Source organism: Rattus norvegicus, chromosome 5 (assembly GCF_021556685.1).
Source record: "Rattus norvegicus strain SHRSP/BbbUtx chromosome 5, alternate assembly SHRSP_T2T, whole genome shotgun sequence".
NCBI classification, from domain to species: Eukaryota; Metazoa; Chordata; class Mammalia; order Rodentia; family Muridae; genus Rattus; species Rattus norvegicus.
The window spans coordinates 12,921,581-12,940,505 of record NC_141538.1 but is presented as its reverse complement, the minus strand read 5'-3'; the positions used below and the strand labels follow the sequence as shown (position 1 = coordinate 12,940,505).

Below are 18,925 nucleotides of genomic sequence, written 5' to 3'. Positions count from 1 at the left end.
CGCAGCTGTGATTTCTTTGTTTAGCTCTGAACCCCATTTTTTTTATTAACTTGAGTATTTCTTATATACATTTCGAGTGTTATTCCCTTTCCCGGTTTCCGGGCAAACATCCCCCTCCCCCCTCCCCTTCCTTATGGGTGTTCCCCTCCCAACCCTCCCCCCATTGCCGCCCACCCCCCATAGACTAGTTCACTGGGGGTTCAGTCTTAGCAGGACCCAGGGCTTCCCCTTCCACTGGTGCTCATACTAGGATATTCATTGCTACCTATGGGGTCAGAGTCCAGGGTCAGTCCATGTATAGTCTTTAGGTAGTGGCTTAGTCCCTGGAAGCTCTGGTTGCTTGGCATTGTTGTACTTTTGGGGTCTCGAGCCCCTTCAAGCTCTTCCAGTTCTTTCTCTAATTCCTTCAACAGGGGACCTATTCTCAGTTCAGTGGTTTGCTGCTGGCATTCGCCTCTGTATTTGCTGTATTCTGGCTGTGTCTCTCAGGAGCGATCTACATCCAGCTCCTGTCGGTCTGCACTTGTTTGCTTCATCCATCTTGTCTAATTGGGTGGCTGTATATGTATGGGCCACATGTGGGGCAGGCTCTGAATGGGTGTTCCTTCAGTCTCTGTTTTAATCTTTGCCTCTCCCTTCCCTGCCAAGGGTATTCTTTTTCTTCATTTAAAGAAGGAGTGAAGCATTCACATTTTGATCATCCGTCTTGAGTTTCGTTTGTTCTAGGGATATAGGGTAATTCAAGCATTTGGGCTAATAGCCACTTATCAATGAGTGCATGCCATGTATGTCTTTCTGTGATTGGGTTAGCTCACTCAGGATGATATTTTCCAGTTCCAACCATTTGCCTACGAATTTCATAAAGTCGTTCTTTTTGATAGCTGAGTAATATTCCATTGTGTAGATGTACCACATTTTCTGTATCCATTCCTCTGTTGAAGGGCATCTGGGTTCTTTCCAGCTTCTGGCTATTATAAATAAGGCTGCGATGAACATAGTGGAGCACGTGTCTCTTATATGTTGAGGCATCTTTTGGGTATATGCCCAAGAGGGGTATAGCTGGATCCTCAGGCAGTTCAATGTCCAATTTTCTGAGGAACCTCCAGACTGATTTCCAGAATGGTTTTACCAGTCTGCAATCCCACCAACAATGGAGGAGTGTTCCTCTTTCTCCACATCCTCGCCAGCATCTGCTGTCACCTGACTTTTGATCTTAGCCATTCTCACTGGTGTGAGGTGAAATCTCAGGGTTGTTTTGATTTGCATTTCCCTTATGACTAAAGATGTTGAACATTTCTTTAGGTGTTTCTCAGCCATTCGGCATTCCTCAGCTGTGAATTCTTTGTTTAGCTCTGAACCCCATTTTTTTAATAGGGTTATTTGTTTCCCTGCGGTCTAACTTCTTGAGTTCTTTGTATATTTTGGATATAAGGCCTCTATCTGTTGTAGGATTGGTAAAGATCTTTTCCCAATCTGTTGGTTGCCGTTTTGTCCTAACCACAGTGTCCTTTGCCTTACAGAAGCTTTGCAGTTTTATGAGATCCCATTTGTCGATTCTTGATCTTAGAGCATGAGCCATTGGTGTTTTGTTCAGGAAATTTTTTCCAGTGCCCATGTGTTCCAGATGCTTCCCTAGTTTTTCTTCTTTTAGTTTGAGTGTGTCTGGTTTGATGTGGAGGTCCTTGATCCACTTGGACTTAAGCTTTGTACAGGGTGATAAGCATGGATCGATCTGCATTCTTCTACATGTTGCCCTCCAGTTGAAACAGCACCATTTGCTGAAAATGCTATCTTTTTTCCATTAGATGGTTTTGGCTCCTTTGTCAAAAATCAAATGACCATAGGTGTGTGGGTTCATTTCTGGGTCTTCAATTCTATTCCATTGGTCTATCTGTCTGTGTCTGTACCAATACCATGCAGTTTTTATCACTATTGCTCTGTAATACTGCTTGAGTTCAGGGATAGTGATTCCCCCTGAAGTCCTTTTATTGTTGAGGATAGCTTTAGCTATCCTGGGTTTTTTGTTATTCCAGATGAATTTGCAAATTGTTCTGTCTAACTCTTTGAAGAATTGGATTGGTATTTTGATGGGGATTGCATTGAATCTGTAGATTGCTTTTGGTAAAATGGCCATTTTTACTATATTAATCCTGCCAATCCATGAGCATGGGAGATCTTTCCATCTTCTGAGTTCTTCTTCAATTTCTTTCCTCAGTGTCTTGAGGTTCTTATTGTACAGATCTTTTACTTGCTTGGTTAAAGTCACACCGAGGTACTTTATATTATTTGGGTCTATTATGAAGGGTGTCGTTTCCCTAATTTCTTTCTCGGCTTGTTTCTCTTTTGTATAGAGGAAGGCAACTGATTTATTTGAGTTAATTTTATACCCAGCCACTTTGCTGAAGTTGTTTATCAGCTTTAGTAGTTCTCTGGTGGAACTGTTGGGATCACTTAAATATACTATCATGTCATCTGCAAATAGTGATATTTTGACCTCTTCTTTTCCGATCTGTATCCCCTTGATCTCCTTTTGTTGTGTGATTGCTCTGGCTAGAACTTCAAGAACCATATTGAATAAGTAGGAAGAGAGTGGGCAGCCTTGTCTAGTACCTGATTTTAGTGGGATTGCTTCAAGTTTCTCTCCATTTAGTTTAATGTTAGCAACTGGTTTGCTGTATATGGCTTTTACTATGTTTAGGTATGGGCCTTGAATTCCTATTCTTTCCAGAAATTTTATCATGAAGGGGTGTTGAATTTTGTCAAATGCTTTCTCAGCATCTAATGAAATGATCATGTGGTTTTGTTCTTTCAGTTTGTTTATATAATGGGTCACGTTGATGGTTTTCCGTATATTAAACCATCCCTGCATGCCTGGGATGAAGCCTACTTGATCATGGTGGATGATTGTTTTGATGTGCTCTTGAATTCGGTTTGCCAGAATTTTATTGAGTATTTTTGCGTCGATATTCATAAGGGAAATTGGTCTGAAGTTCTCTTTCTTTGTTGTGTCTTTGTGTGGTTTAGGTATAAGAGTAATTGTGGCTTCGTAGAAGGAATTCGGTAGGGCTCCTTCTGTTTCAATTTGGGGAATAGTTTGGATAATATTGGTATGAGGTCTTCTATGAAGTTTGATAGAATTCTGCACTAAACCCGTCTGGACCTGGGCTCTTTTTGGTTGGGAGACCTTTAATGACTGCTTCTATTTCCTTAGGAGTTATGGGGTTGTTTAACTGGTTTATCTGTTCCTGATTTAACCTCGATACCTGGTATCTGTCTAGGAAATTGTCCATTTCCTGAAGATTTTCAAATTTTGTTGAATATAGGTTTTTATAGTAAGATCTGATGATTTTTTGAATTTCCTCCGAATCTGTAGTTATGTCTCCCTTTTCATTTCTGATTTTGTTAATTTGGACGCACTCTCTGTGTCCTCTCGTTAGTCTGGCTAAGGGTTTATCTATCTTGTTGATTTTCTCAAAGAACCAACTTTTGGTTCTGTTGATTCTTTCTATGGTCCTTTTTGTTTCTACTTGGTTGATTTCAGCTCTGAGTTTGATTATTTCCTGCCTTCTACTACTCCTGGGTGTATTTGCTTCCTTTTGTTCTAGAGCTTTTAGGTGTGCTGTCAAGCTGCTGACATATGCTCTTTCCTGTTTCTTTCTGCAGGCACTCAGCGCTATGAGTTTTCCTCTTAGCACAGCTTTCATTGTGTCCCATAAGTTTGGGTATGTTGTACCTTCATTTTCATTAAATTCTAAAAAGTTTTTAATTTCTTTCTTTGTTTCTTCCTTGACCAGGTTATCACTGAGTAGAGCATTGCTCAATTTCCACGTATATGTGGGCATTCTTCCTTGATTTTTATTGAAGACCAGTTTTAGGCCGTGGTGGTCCGATAGCACGCATGGGATTATTTCTATCTTTGTGTACCTGTTGAGGCCCGTTTTTTTGACCAATGATATGGTCAATTTTGGAGAAAGTACCATGAGAAGCTGAGAAGAAGGTATATCCTTTTGCTTTAGGATAGAATGTTCTATAAATATCTGTTAAGTCTATTTGGCTCATGACTTCTCTTAGTCTGTCGACATCACTGTTTAATTTCTGTTTCCATGATCTGTCCATTGATGAGAGTGGGATGTTGAAATCTCCCACTATTATTGTGTGAGGTGCAATGTGTGTTTTGAGCTTTAGTAAGGTTTCTTTTACATATGTAGGTGCCCTTGTATTTGGGGCATAGATATTTAGGATTGAGAGTTCATCTTGGTGGATTTTTCCTTTGATGAATATGATGTGTCCTTCCTTATCTTTTTTGATGACTTTTAGTTGAAAATTGATTTTATTTGATATTAGAATGGCTACTCCAGCTTGCTTCTTCTGACCATTTGCTTGGAAAATTGTTTTCCAGCCTTTCACTCTGAGGTAGTGTCTGTCTTTGTCTCTGACGTGTGTTTCCTGTAGGCAGCAGAATGCAGGGTCCGCGTTGCGTATCCAGTTTGTTAATCTATGTCTTTTTATTGGGGAGTTGAGGCCATTGATGTTGAGAGATATTAAGGAATAGTGATTATTGCTTCCTGTTTGATTCATATTTGGATGTGAGGTTATGTTTGTGTGCTTTCATTCTCTTTGTTTTGTTGCCAAGACGATTAGTTTCTTGCTTCTTCTAGGGTATAGCTTGCCTCCTTATGTTGGGCTTTACCATTTATTATCCTTTGTAGTGCTGGATTTGTAGAAAGATATTGTGTAAATTTGGTTTTGTCATGGAATATCTTGGTTTCTCCATCTATGTTAATTGAGAGTTTTGCAGGATTCAGTAACCTGGGCTGGCATTTGTGTTCTCTTAGCGTCTGTATGACATCAGTCCAGGATCTTCTGGCCTTCATAGTTTCTGGCGAGAAGTCTGGTGTGATTCTGATAGGTCTGCCTTTATAAGTTACTTGACCTTTTTCCCTTACTGCTTTTAATATTCTTTCTTTATTTTGTGTGTTTGGTGTTTTGACTATTATGTGACGGGAGGTGTTTCTTTTCTGGTCCAATCTATTTGGAGTTCTGTAGGCTTCTTGTATGCCTATGGGTATCTCTTTTTTTAGGTTAGGGAAGTTTTCTTCTATGATTTTGTTGAAGATATTTACTGGTCCTTTGAGCTGGGAGTCTTCACTCTCTTCTATACCTATTATCCTTAGGTTTGATCTTCTCATTGAGTCCTGGATTTCCTGTATGTTTTGGACCAGTAGCTTTTTCTGCTTTACATTATCTTTGACAGTTGAGTCAATGATTTCTATGGAATCTTCTGCTCCTGAGATTCTCTCTTCCATCTCTTGTATTCTGTTGGTGAAGCTTGTATCTACAGCTCCTTGTCTCTTCTTTTGGTTTTCTATATCCAGGGTTGTTTCCATGTGTTCTTTCTTGATTGCTTCTATTTCCATTTTTAATTCCTTCAACTGTTTGATTGTGTTTTCCTGGAATTCTTTCAGGGATTTTTGTGACTCTTCTCTATGGGCTTCTAATTGTTTATTTATGATTTCCTGATATTCTTTCAGGGATTTTTGTGTCTCCTCTCTATGGGCTTCTCCTTGTTTATTTATGTTTTCCTGGATTCTTTCAGGCATTTTTGTGATTCCTCTCTGTAGGCTTCTACTTGTTTATTAATGTTTTCCTGTGTTTCTCTAAGGGAGTTCTTCACGTCTTTCTTGAAGTCATGCAGCATCATGATCAAATATGATTTTGAAACTAGATCTTGCTTTTCTGGTGTGTTTGGACATTCCATGTTTGTTTTGGTGGGAGAATTGGGCTCCGATGATGCCACGTAGTCTTGGTTTCTGTTGCTTGGGTTCCTGCGCTTGCCTCTCGCCATTAGATTATCTCTAGTGTTACTTTGTTCTGCTATTTCTGACAGTGGCTCGACTGTCCTATAAGCCTGTGTGTCAGGAGTGCTGTAGACCTGTTTTACTGTTTTCTTTCAGCCAGTTATGGGGACAGATTGTTCTGATTTCGTGCGTGTAGTTTTTCCTCTGTACAGGTCTTCAGCTGTTCCTGTGGGCCTGTGTCTTGAGTTCACCAGGCATGTCACTTTCAGCATACAAGTTGGTCTTACCTGTGGTCCCGAGGCTCAAGTTCGCTCGCGGGGTGCTGCCCACGGGCTCTCTGCGGCGGCAGCAACTAGGAATACCTGTGCCGCCCCTTCTGGGAGCTTCAGTGCACCAGGGTTCCAGATGGCCTTTGGTGTTTTCCTCTGGCGTCCGAGATGTGTGTGCAGAGAGCAGTCTCTTCTGGTTTCCCAGGCTTGTCTGCCTCTCTGAAGGTTTAGCTCTCCCTCCCATGGGATTTGGGTGCAGAGAACTGTTTATCCGGTCTGTTTCCTTCAGGTTCCGGCGGTGTCTCAGGCAGGGGTCCTGCCGCTCCTGGGCCCTCCCCCACGGGAGCCCAGAGGCCTTATACAGTTTCCTCTTGGGCCAGGGATGTGGGCAGGGGTGGGCAGTGTTGGTGGTCTCTTCCGCTCTGCAGCCTCAGGAGTGCCCACCTGACCAGGCGGTGAGGTCTCTTTCCCACGGGGTCTGGGAGCAGAGAGCTCCTGCGGGCCGGGATCCGCGGGCGTGGGACCTCCGGCAAACACAGGACGTGCCCGGTCCTAGATGAACTCTGCCTCTGTGTGTCCCGATTTCACCAGGCAGCTTTCTTGCAGCAGACAAGTTGGTCTTACCTGTGGTCCCGAGGCTCAAGTTTGCTCTCGGGGTGCTGCCCACGGGCTCTCTACGGCGGCAGCAACCAGGAAGAATTAATGGGTATTTTTATATTTGCATTTCAAATGTTATTTCCTTTCCCGGTTTCCTGACCATAAGCCCCCTATCCTATCCCTCGTCCCCCTACTTCTATGATGGTGTTCCCCCTCCCTAAACACCCATCAACCCTTCTCCCCGACCTGACATTCCCCTACACCGGGCGGGGTCCAGCCTTGGCAGGACCAAGGCCTTCTCCCCCATTTTTGCCCAAGAAGGCCATCCTCTGCTACATATGCAGCTGGAGCCATGGGTTTGTCCATGTGTACTATTTAAGTAGTGGTTTAGTCCCTGAGAGCTCTGGCTGGTTGGTATTGTTCTTATGGGAAGTCAAGCCCCTTCAACTCCTTCTAACCTTTTTCTAATTCCTCCAACAGGGACCCGATTCTCAGTTCAATGGTTTCCTTCTAGCATATGCCTTTGTATTTGTCATAGTCTGGTTGAGCCTCACAGGAGACAGCTATATCAGACTCCTGTCAGCATATACTTATTGACTTCATCAATATTGTCTAGTTTTGGTGGTTATATGTATATGGGCTGGATTCCTAGGTGTAGCAGGCTCTGAATGGTCATTCCTTCAGTCTCTGCTCCAAGCTTTGTCTTCATATCTCCTCCTATGAATATTTTCATTCTCCTTTTTAAAAAGGACTGAAGCATCTGTACTTTGGCTGTCCTTCTTCTTGAGCTTCATAGTCTGTGGATTGTATCTTGGGTAATTTGAGCTTTTGGATTGATATCTACATACCATACCATCTACTTATGCATATAATGTGCATTTTTTGTGATTGGCTTACATCAATCAGGATATTTTCTAGTTCCATCGATTTGCCTATGAATTTCATAAAGTCACTGTTTTTGATAGCTGAGTAGTACTCCATTGTGTAGATATACCACATTATCTATATCCATTCCTCTGTTGAAGGGTATCAGGTACTTTCCAGCTTCTGGCTATTATAAAAAAGGCTGCAATGAACATAGTGGACCATGTGTTCTTGATATATGTTGGAGCATCATTTGGGTATATGCCCAGGAGTCGTATCGCTGGATCCTCAGGTACTACTCTATCCAATTTTCTGAAGAATCTCCAGACTGATTTCCAGAGTGGTTTTATAAGCATGCAATCTGACCAACAGTGGAGGAGTGTTCCTCTTTCTCCACATTCCGGCCAGCATCTGTTGTTACCTGAGTTTTGATCATAGCCATTCTGACTGATATAACGTGGAATCTCAGGGTTGTTTTGATTTGCATATCCCTGATGACTAAGAATGTTGAGCATTTCTTTAGGTACTTCTCACCCATTTGATATTCCTCAGCTGAGAATTCATTGTTTAGCTCTGTACCCTATTTTTTATTTGGGTTATTGAACTCTCTGGAGTTTAACTTCTTGAATTCTTTGTATTTATTGGACATTAGCCCTCTATCACATGTAGGATTGGTAAAGATCTTTTCCTAATCTTTTAGTTGCCATTTTGTCCTAATGACAGTGTCCTTTGCCTTACAGAGCTTTGCAATTTTTTGAAGTCCCATTTGTCAATTCTTGATCTTAGAGCATAAACCATTGGTATGGTCTGTTCAGGAAATTTTCTCTAGTACCTATGTGTTCGAGATTCTTCCTCACTTTTTCTTCTATTAGTTTGAGTATATCTGGTTTTCTGTGGAGGTCCTCGATCCACTTGTACTTAAGTTTTGTACAGGGTGATAAGAATGGACCAAGTTACATTTTTCTACATGCTGATGTCCATTTAATCCAGCATCAATGTTGAAAATTCTATCTTTTTTCCTCTGGATGGTTTTAGCATCTTGGTGAAAGATAAAGTTATCATAGGTGTGTGGTTTCATTACTGGGTCTTTAATTCTATTTTATTGATCTACCAGCCATACAGCTTTTATAGCTCTTGTTCTATAATACAGCTTGAGGTCAGGGATGGTGATTTTCCCCCAGAAGTTCTTTTATTTTTGAGGATTGTTTTCCCTATACTCTATCTTTTGTTATTCCAGATGAATCTGCAAACTGTTCTTTCTAAGCCTATGAAGAATTGAGTTGGAATTTTGATAGGAATTGCACTGAATTTGTAGATTACTTTTGGCAAAATGGTGATTTTTATTATATTTATCCTGCCAATCCATGAGCATTGGAGGTCTTTCAATCTTCTGAGATCTTCTTCAATTTCTTTCTTCAGAGACTTGAAGTCCTTGCATACCGATCTTTCACTTGCTTGGTTAGAGTCACACTGAGTTATTTTGTATTATTTATGACTTGTGATGGGTGTCATTTCCTTACTTTATTTCTAAACCTCTTTATCCTTTGAGTAGAGGAAGGCTACTGATTTGTTTGAGCTAATTTTATATCCACAAAATTTACTGAAGTTGTTTATCAGCTGTAGGAGTTCTCTAGTGGAACTTTTGGGGCACCTTAAGTATACTATCCTATCATCTGCAAATAGTGATATTTTGACTTCTTCCTTTCTAATTTGAATCCATTTGATCTCCTATTGTTGTCTGATTGCTCTGGCTAGGACTTTGAGTACTATATTGAATAACTATGGAGAGAGTGGGCAGACTTGACTAGTCCCTGATTTTAGTGGGAGTGCTTCAAGTTTCTCTCCATTTAGTTTGATGGTGCCCACTAGGGTTTACTATGTTTAGGTAAGGGTCTTGAATTCCTGATCTTTCCAAGACTTTGAACTTGAAGCGGTGTTGAATTTTGTCACATGCTTTTTCAGTGTCTAATGAGATGATCATGTGTTTTTTCCTTTGAGTTTGTTTACATTGTGGATTATGTTGATGGATTTCTGTATATTGAACAATCCCTGCATCCCTGGGATGAAGCCTACTTGATCTTGATGGATGATTCTTTTGCTGTGTTGTTGGATTTGTTTTGGGAGAATTTTATTGAGTATTTTTGTGTCAATATTCATAAGAAAAATTGGTCTGAAGTTCTCTTTCTCTATAGGGTCTTTGTATGGTTTAGGTACAAGCATAATTGTGGCTTCATAGAAGGAATTTGGTAGTGCTCCTTCTGTTTCTATTTTGTGGAATAGTTTGGAAAATGTTGGTAATAGGTCTTCCTATGAAGGATTGATAGAATTCTGCACTAAACCCCTCTGGTCCTGGGCTTTTTTTGGTTGGGAGACTTTTAGTAGCTGCTTCTATTTCTTTAGGAGTTATGGGACTGTTTAGATGGTTTATCTGATCCTGATTTAACATTGTGTCCTTGGATCTGTCTAGAAAATTGTCCATTTCATCCAGATTTTCCAGTTTTGTTGAATATAGAGTTTTGTAGTAGGATTTGATAATTTTTTGAATTGCCTCAAATTCCATTGTTGTTTCCCGTTTCATTTCTGATTTTGTAAATTTGGATACTTTCCCTATCCTGTGGTTAATCTGGTTAAGGGTTTATCTATCTTGTTGATATCCTCAAAACACCAGCTACTAGTTTTGTTCATACTTTGCATAGTACTTTTTGTTTCTACTTGGTTGATTTCATGCCTGAGTTTGAATATTTCCTGTTGTCGAATCCTCTTGGGTGCATTTTCTTCTTTTTGTTCCAGAGCTTTTAAGTATGCTCTCAAGCTGCTAATCTAAGATCTCTCTAGTTTCTTTTAGGAGGCACTCAGAGCTATGAATTTTCCTCTATCAGTGCTTTCACTGTTTTCACTGTGTTCCATAAGTTTAGGTATATTGTGTCTTCATTGTCATTAAATTATAAAAAAATCTTTAATTTCTTTATTTCTTCCTTGACCAAGTTATAATTGAGTAGAGCATTGTTCAACTTCCATGTTTATGTGGGCTTTCTATCGTTTTTTTATTTTTTTTGTTATTGAAGACCAGCCTTAGTCTCTTGTGATCTGATAGGATGCATGGGATTGTTTCAATCTTCCTGAATCTGTTGAGGCCTATTTTGTGGATTATATGGTCAATTTTGGAGAAGGTAACTTGAGGTGCTGAGAAGAAATACTCTTGTTTTGGGATGAAATGTTCTATAAATATCCATTTAGTTCATAATTTCTCTTAGTTTCTCTATGTCTCCATTTAGTTTCTGTTCCCATGATCTGTCCATTGATGAGAATGGGGTGTTGGTAGCTTCTACTATTATTGTGTGAGGTGCAATGTGTGCTTTGATGTTTAATGAGGTTCCTTTCATAAATGTAGATGCCCTTGCATTTGGAGCATAGAAATTCAGGATTGAGAGTTCATCTTTGTGGATTTTTCCTTTGGTGAATATGAAGTGTCCTGTATCTTTTTTGGTAACTTTTGGTTGAAAATCAACTTAATTTGAAATTAGAATGGCTACTCCATGGCTTGTTTCTTGGGACCATTTGTTTGGAAAATGGTTTTCCAGCCTTTTACTCTGAGGTAGTGTCAGTCTTTGTCACTGAGGTATGTTTCCTATATGCAGCAAAATTCTGGGTCCTCTTTCTGTATGCAGTTTGCTAATTTATGTCTTTTTATTGTGGAATTGATTCCATTGATACTAAGAGATATTAAGAAAAAGTGATTATTGTTTCCTGTTAATTTTGTTGTTAGAGGTGAAATTATGTTTGTATGGCTATATCTTCTCTTGTGTTTAGTTTCCCTCCTTGTGTTGCAGTTTTCCATCTATTATGCTTTATATTGCTAGATTTGTGGAAATATAGTATATAAATTTGATTTTGTCAGGAAATATCTTGGTTGTTCCATCTATTCTATTAGAAATTATTGCTGGATATAGTAGCCTGGGCTGGCATTTGTGTTCTCTTAGGATCCATATGACATTTGCCCAGGATCTTCTATCTTTCATACTCTCTGGTAAGAAGTCTGGTGTAATTCTGATTGGTCTGCCTTTATATGTTACTTGACATTTTTCCCTTACTGCTTTTAATATTCTATCTTTGTTTTGTGCATTTAGTGTTTTGACTATTATGTGACATGACGAATTTTTCTTCTGGTCCAATCTATTTGGAGTTCTATAGGCTTATTGTATGATTACGGGCATCTCTTTCTTTATGGAAGTTTTCTTCTATAATATTGTTGAAGATATTTACTGGCCCTTCAAGTTGAGAGTCTTTGCTGTCTGTTATACCTATTATCTTTAGGTTTGACCTTTTCAATGTGTCCTGGATTTCCTGGATGTTTTAGTGTAGGAGCTTTTTGCATTTTATGTTTTCACCAAAGGTTGTGTCAATGTTTTCTATGGTATCTTCTGTCCCTGAGATTTTCTCTTCTATCTCTTGTATTCTGTTGGTGGTGCTTGTGTCTATGACTCCTAATCTCCTTCCTAAGTTTTCTAGCTCCAGGGTTGTCTCCCTTTGTTGTCTTTATTGTTTCTATTTCCATTTTTAACTTCTGGACCTTTTTGTTCAATTCATTCACCTGTTTTGTTGTGTATTCCTGTAATTCTTTAAGGGATTTTTGTGTTTCCTCTTTAAGGGCTTCTACTCTTTACCTATGTTGGCTGTATTTCTTTAAGGGAGTTATTTATGTCTTATTTAAAGTCCTCTATCATCATCATGAGATATGATTTCAAATCCAAATCCTGCTTTTCCAGTGTGTTTGGATATCCAGTATTTGCTTTGGTAGGAGAACTGGGCTCTGATGATGCCAAGTTGCCTTGCTTTCTGTTGTTTTGGTTCCTATGCTTCCCTCTTCCATCAGTTTGTTCTGGTGTTAGCTTCCCTTGCTGTCTCTGATAATGACCCTCCTGTAAGCCTGTGTGTCAGCACTCCTATAGACCTGGTTTTTTTTAGTTGTTGTTGTTTGTTTTGTTTTGTTTTTTTGTTTTTGTTTTTGTTTTTATTTCAGCCAGATATGAGTATAAAGAGCTGGGGAACCAATTCATCTCTGGGTGCAGACCCAAACCCGGAAGTTCCTTTCCCAGACTGTTCCTTTTGTTTGTGTGTCCTGAGGCCTCCAGGGGTGCCACTTGGAGCGCAAAAGTTGATCTTACCTCTGCTTTCAGGTGGGTCAGTGCTCCTGGTTCCTGGTTTTCAGCTCTGGGTTCAAACAGAAACCAGAAAGGTCTGCCCCTGACTGTTTCTAGCTTCCTGTGCTCAGAGGGCACTAGGCAAATTCCTCTTGGTCCAGGAATGTGAAGAGAAATGGAGATCTCCCCTGAGCTCTCAGGAATGTCTGCACTTCTAAGAGTCCAGCTCTCTCCCCCATGGGATTTGGATTTAGAGAGCTGCAGGACCGGTTCATCTCCAGGTGCTGACAGAACCCTGAATGGTCCTTTCCCAGACTGCCCCTGGGTTTGTGTGACCTGAGGCCTGCAGGCAGGTCACTCAGAGCAGAAGAGTTTGTCTTTCTTCTGCTCTCAAGTATGTCAGTGCTCCTTGGCCACTGGCTTTAGATCATAGTTTAACAAAAAGAATTTAGATAACATTTCTAGTATGATTTCGGCTACTTTTTGCTGTGTTTTGCTTGTGGAACACAAATCATAAGTTATCTGTACTACTTTGTCCTTAGAGTGAGAACAGTTACTAACTTGAACCTGACTCGATGGATTCTGGAAGAGTTTTAATTAGTTGTACTGTGTGGACAGTTGTAGTGCCAAACAAAGATGAATGCTTAGCTACAGTTTCTTCTTCTTAGATGTAAATGTGTGTCTTGTTCTGTCCTTAGGAATTAATGACCAAGTTAATAACTGAGACACCTGACCAACCAATCCCATTTCTCATTGACCATCTTCAATCTAAACAAGGAAACCGAGGACAACTGCAAAGAACTTTGTCAGGGTCAGCGGCTCTCTGGGCAGAAAGCGAATCATCAGGTAATGGGGTGGGGAGAGGGGGATCAAATCTTGGAATATACATGCTAATTTGGGATATATCTAACGCAGTGCTTTTCAACCTGTGGTTTGCTACCACTTAGGGGTCATTTAAGACTATTTGAAAATATACATATCTACATTAAAATTCATAATGGTAGTAAAAATATAATAATGAAGTAGCAACAAAAATAATTTTGTGGATGTTGGTTACCACAACATGAAGAACTGGACTAAAGGGTCTTAGCATTAGGAAGGTTGAGAACCACTGATCTAATAGAAATTTTTCACAAGTATTTTCAATTATAATATGATAAACCTAAAATTTTCAGATATTCTGTGATTATAGTCTCATGTTCAATTTTCATATAAAATAGTCTTGATTTGAATACATTAAAATGTACTGTGCCTCTATGAATAAAAATTAGGGTATTTTGTCTAATAGAAATGATTCTGATTGGCAAGAAATTATTTTAGTCTGTATGATTCAAAATTATCATTCCAAACATTGTTTCATTTTATAAACAACTTGGTTTAAAATCATACAGCTTATTGTCACAGAAAAGTAATGAAACAGTGTCTACAAAGTTAGTTTTGCTTTTCTCAAAACTATACTGCATTTTTTTAAAACCCTAGTATTATCTATCCTGTATAGAAAATGTAACCATAGAAACAGTTGAGCACTGGGCAACTCTAAACATTGGGAGGTTGGGGCATCCTTCCAAGTCTACATAGACTGCATTCCACATTAAATGAGGAAAACAATAGAGTAGATGTGGTTTCAATCTTTCTGTACATTGTTCTTCAGGTATGAGGTTTGTGTGGAAATCCCATTCTCTCCATGGCATGGGCTGGTCTATTTATGCCGACTCGACACAACATAAAGGCATTTTAGAAGAGGGAATCTCAATTAAGAAAATGCCTCCCCCAAAGTGACTTGTGGGCAAGACTGTGGTACATTTTCTTGATTGATGATTGATGGGGAATGGTCCAGCTCACTGTGGGCAGTGTTAACCCAGAGTTGATAGCTCTGGGTTTTATAAGAAAAGAGACTGGGCAACCTGAGTAGCAAGCCATTAAACAGGATTTCATCATAGTTTCTGTTATAATTCCTATTTCTGGTTTCTTCTTTTTTTTTAAGATTTTTTTAATTTACTTCATGTATGTGAATACACTGTTGCTGTCCTCAGACACACCAGAAGAGGGCATCAGATCCCTACTACAGATGGTTGTGAGTCACCATGTAGTTGCTGGAAATTGAATTCAGAACCTCTGGAAGAGCAGTCAGTGCTCTTAACCACTGAGCCATCTCTCCAGCCCCTATTTCTGGATTCTTAATCTCAACTTCTGCCCTCAGTAATTCAGTGCTACTGGAAGATAATGATGAAATGGAGTTTTTCCATCGGAATTTCTTGTTGGTCCTTCTATATTAGCATTGCAATAGATACCCTAAATAAAACACCTGCTGTCACATTGTGCCTTAATTAGGATTTCTGTTGCTGTAAAGAGACAACATGACCAAGGCAGCTCATATAAAGGACATTTAGTTGAGGTTCAATCCATTATCATCATGACAGGAAGCATGGTAGTGTCCAAGCAGGCATAGTGCTGGAGGAGCTGTGAGTTTGACATGTTGTTCCAAAGGCAAACAAGAGAAAATTGTCTTCCAGGAAGCTAGGAGGAGGCTCTTAAATCCCATGTCCACAGTGACACACTTCTTCCAATAAGAACACATTTACTACAACAAGTCCATACCTCCTAATTGTGCCATGACCTGGGCCAAGCATATTCAAGCCACCACCAACTCTTTGCTTAATTCCCATGGGATTGGACTGACTAGTCTCTAAATGATTTCCTAGGATGCTACCATGTTACCTTCTACTCTCATATTCAGGAATTTCAGGAAAGTAATTTTCATATTATCATAGTAATTATTTCTTGATAATATTAGAAGTCTATGCTAAGAAGGGCAGAAAGTGAATATCTTCTAAAGAAGGTAGACATTGCTGGTAATGATTTCAACATAAGTTATCCTCAGTAAACAAGAAACTAGAACATGAGTTTTATCATATGAAGCAGAGAACTCTTGTATTGGCTTTTCCCTTTTTTGGCATCATTTTGGTGGGTTTGTAAGTCCACTGACCATGGTTTATTGTCAAATGCTTTGGTTTCTAGATGCTGAGATGGTACCCACCATGTGACAAAAGAAAAAATGGGCATCTGTCAAGTTCTAGAAGCTCATAAGGATATATCTTATAAATAATTTCATTTATGGGAGCAGTAGTATATTAAACTATGAATTATTTATCAATGCACAATTAGCATTCAATGTCTATGTGTCAGAAGTTTATGTTTGCTTAGTCAACTTTATTCAGCTTCATAAGACAAATCAAACTGTAGGCTACTTTACATTTTCATCTGGATACTGAACTAGAGAAAAACATATTCCTATTTGTCTTGTTGCCAAACAAACTCTTACAGGATATGACTGAGTGCCTTATTTCCTTTCTGGCTTTTAGCCTGTATTTTTCCTAGCTGCTAGCTACAAGTAGAGTTCACTTCTACATGATTCTTACAGGTTGGCAGATCATTTTCTCCAAGTCAAGAAATCCACTCAAATGGGGTTTCTGACACCATTACTGAAGCTATAGCACATTCACCAAAAGGGACCTACCATGACTGTTCTCCAAAAAGAAATAAGGGGACCTTGGGAGGAAGGTTGGGAAGACCCTCTAAAATGTACCAGAGACCTGGAGAATGAGAGACTCTCAGGACTCAAAGAAGGGGGACCCTAGCTGAAAGGCCCTACAATGGGGAGAGGGAACTTATTGAATCTACTTCCAGCTGAAAGACAAGGCATCAAGTGAGGGATGGGGTTGCTTTCCCACAGCTAAAGCCCTGACCCCTAATTCTTCCTGTCTGAAAGAAATAATGCGGGAATGGAAATGGAAAAGAGCCTGAGGAAAAGAAGGTCCAGCAACAGGCCCAATGTTGGTTCCAGCTCAAGGGGAGGGACCAAGACCTGACACAATTACTGAAGTTATGGGGTATTCACAAAAAAAGGGACCTACCATGACTGCTCTCCAAAAGACCCAACAAGTAGCCAAAAGAGTCAAATGCAAATATGTGCACCCAACCAACAAACAGAAGCTGTGACCCCTCTGGTTGAATTAGGGAAAACCTGGAGGAAGCTGAGGAGAAGGGCAACCCTGTAGGAGGACCAGCAGTATCAATTAACCTGGGTCCCTGAGATCTCTCAGACACTGGATCACCAACTAGGCAGCATGTACCTGCTGAGAGGAGGCCTCCAACATATATACAGCAGAGGATTCCCAGGTCTGGGTTCAGTCAGAGAAGATGCACCTAACCCTCAAGAGACTGGAGGCCCCAGGAGGTTTAGAGGTCTGGTGGGGAGGAGGTATGGGATGTGGACCAGGAGGGAAATAAAATCTGGAGTGTAAAAATAAGAAAGAGAGAGAGAGAGAGAGAGAGAGAGAGAGAGAGAGAGAGAGAGAGAAACTTGTAGAAACCACTAGAGAGGTGTTCTCCAACAGAGTACAAAAATGGAAGGATTCACTGAGACAGGTGATGTACCAGGGTAGAAGGTGGAACACAAATTCTTTGGAAGAGTTGGGAATATTGATGAACAAAATGTACACGTAAATAAGTGTAAAGCCTGGCATGGAATATAGCAACTGTGTGTGGGAAAAGACTTCTCCATAGTACCCCAGTTCAATATTTAAAAAGCTATGAGAGACTTATGTGGTTAAAAACAAGAGAAACAGGATTCTAGCTGTGCTGAAAGGTAGTATGTAACTAATCTCTTTTCTGTTGAATGTTGCTTTTGCTACTCCGCCTTGTGTTCCTGACGGATCACACTCTTGCACCTGCCCAGGAATTATCTCAGATCCTCAGATTGAGAAAACACACACACACACACACACACACACACACACACACACACACACACACACAGAGCAGCCATTCTCAAAATGCCTTGGCTAACAACGAATGGATATACTTAATTCTTCCCCTGCTACCTCTTTGGCCACTTCCCTGAATTCTTACATCTTTGGTAGCTCTGTCTCCTGCCAAGGATAGTGGTAAAACATTTTACTGCATCGCTCTCCCACCTGTGGGAAGCTGGAGGCCCCACCGTTTCCACCCAGCCATTGGCCGACATTTGTAATGATGGATCAATAAACCAATTGGGGAACAGGACCTTCAGTTTCAGTACTTACAGATTCCTGATTAAATCAATATATCAGAACCTCACCCTTACATTCTCTGAAGCCTCCTTTTAATGAGGAGTCTTAAATGCTTGAACTTCCCTTCTAGCCCATCACCCACTAGGGGAAGTGGACCTGTTTAGAAATGGTTCTTTGGAACAGATCCCATCTGCATTGTCAGGAAATCAGTGGTTCAATTCACAGATCAGCATTGACAGCTTGATCCAGTTGCTTCATGAATATATATACCAGTAATTCAGTTCAGTCAGAAAGGATTCAGAGCAGCAGGGATGCCGGTGTTTATGGTGCCTCTTTCAGCGAAGACTTGACACCAAGAAGCCTTGTACAGCCACCTCTATTAGCAAGCCAAACCTCACCACGCCAAGCTTCCATCACTGTTATTGAGTTCTATTTATACTGCCTCCAAACAGCACATGCCCTCTACAGATCTTGCCTCAGCATGTGAGTCAGACTTAGCAAAACTCCATGTGAGCCTTTGTCTGCTGCCATCACTCTGCCAATCACTCCAAATCTTTGGAAACAGCAAACAGCCATAGCACACAACCAGAAATTTTTTTGTATGGTTCTGTCGATGGAGTCCCAATAAATGGAGCTCAGCTAATACAATGTAATGAAAAGTAAGTGGACCGATACATGCAGATCATTAGCGAAGAATCCTTCATCATGTGTTGTTTCACATTCTTGCCTTAGCAGGACATGCTTTCACTTGTGTCTGTTTCCATGAAACATTTCTTCATGAGTCTGCCTTAGCCTTTCACGTGTGTCTTCTTCAGAGAAACATTCCTTCACATGTTTGCCTTAGCAAAACACCATCCAACACAACTGACTTTCAAAAGAACCCTTAACTTTCACTTCATCAGTGATAATTGATGTCGAGTCATCTATAGAAGAGTGGTTCTGGAGAATAAGAAGACTAAGAAAACCAATGTGGTGCCTGAAGTATTAAAGAAATGAAGCTCCTCAGAACTGAAGAATGGAAGTCAGGAGTCTATGGTTTGTGTAGTTTAAAGAAGTTGTCTGTGTTTCATCCATGCTGTGAGAAGGACAAGAAACATTGTAGCAAGGTCTAGAATGTTGCTGTGAAGAAAAGCAGAGGCCATTGATTGAGGAATGGTGAACAGTGTGGGAAGTGGTGTTTCCTCCTTCCCTTTACTAGTAGAGGC

The 18,925-nt window shown here is 40.2% G+C and overlaps 1 protein-coding gene across 5 annotated transcripts in view; it reads left to right on the top strand.

The window, feature by feature from the left end:
• C5h8orf34 (similar to human chromosome 8 open reading frame 34) overlaps nucleotides 1-18,925 on the top strand; it is a 529,514-nt gene that overhangs the window by 111,899 nt on the left and 398,690 nt on the right. For all 5 annotated transcript variants that reach the window (NM_001109259.2, XM_087550403.1, XM_087550402.1 and 2 more), the window contains 1 exon segment: nucleotides 13,368-13,515. In NM_001109259.2, the coding sequence (NP_001102729.2) occupies nucleotides 13,368-13,515 (148 nt within the window).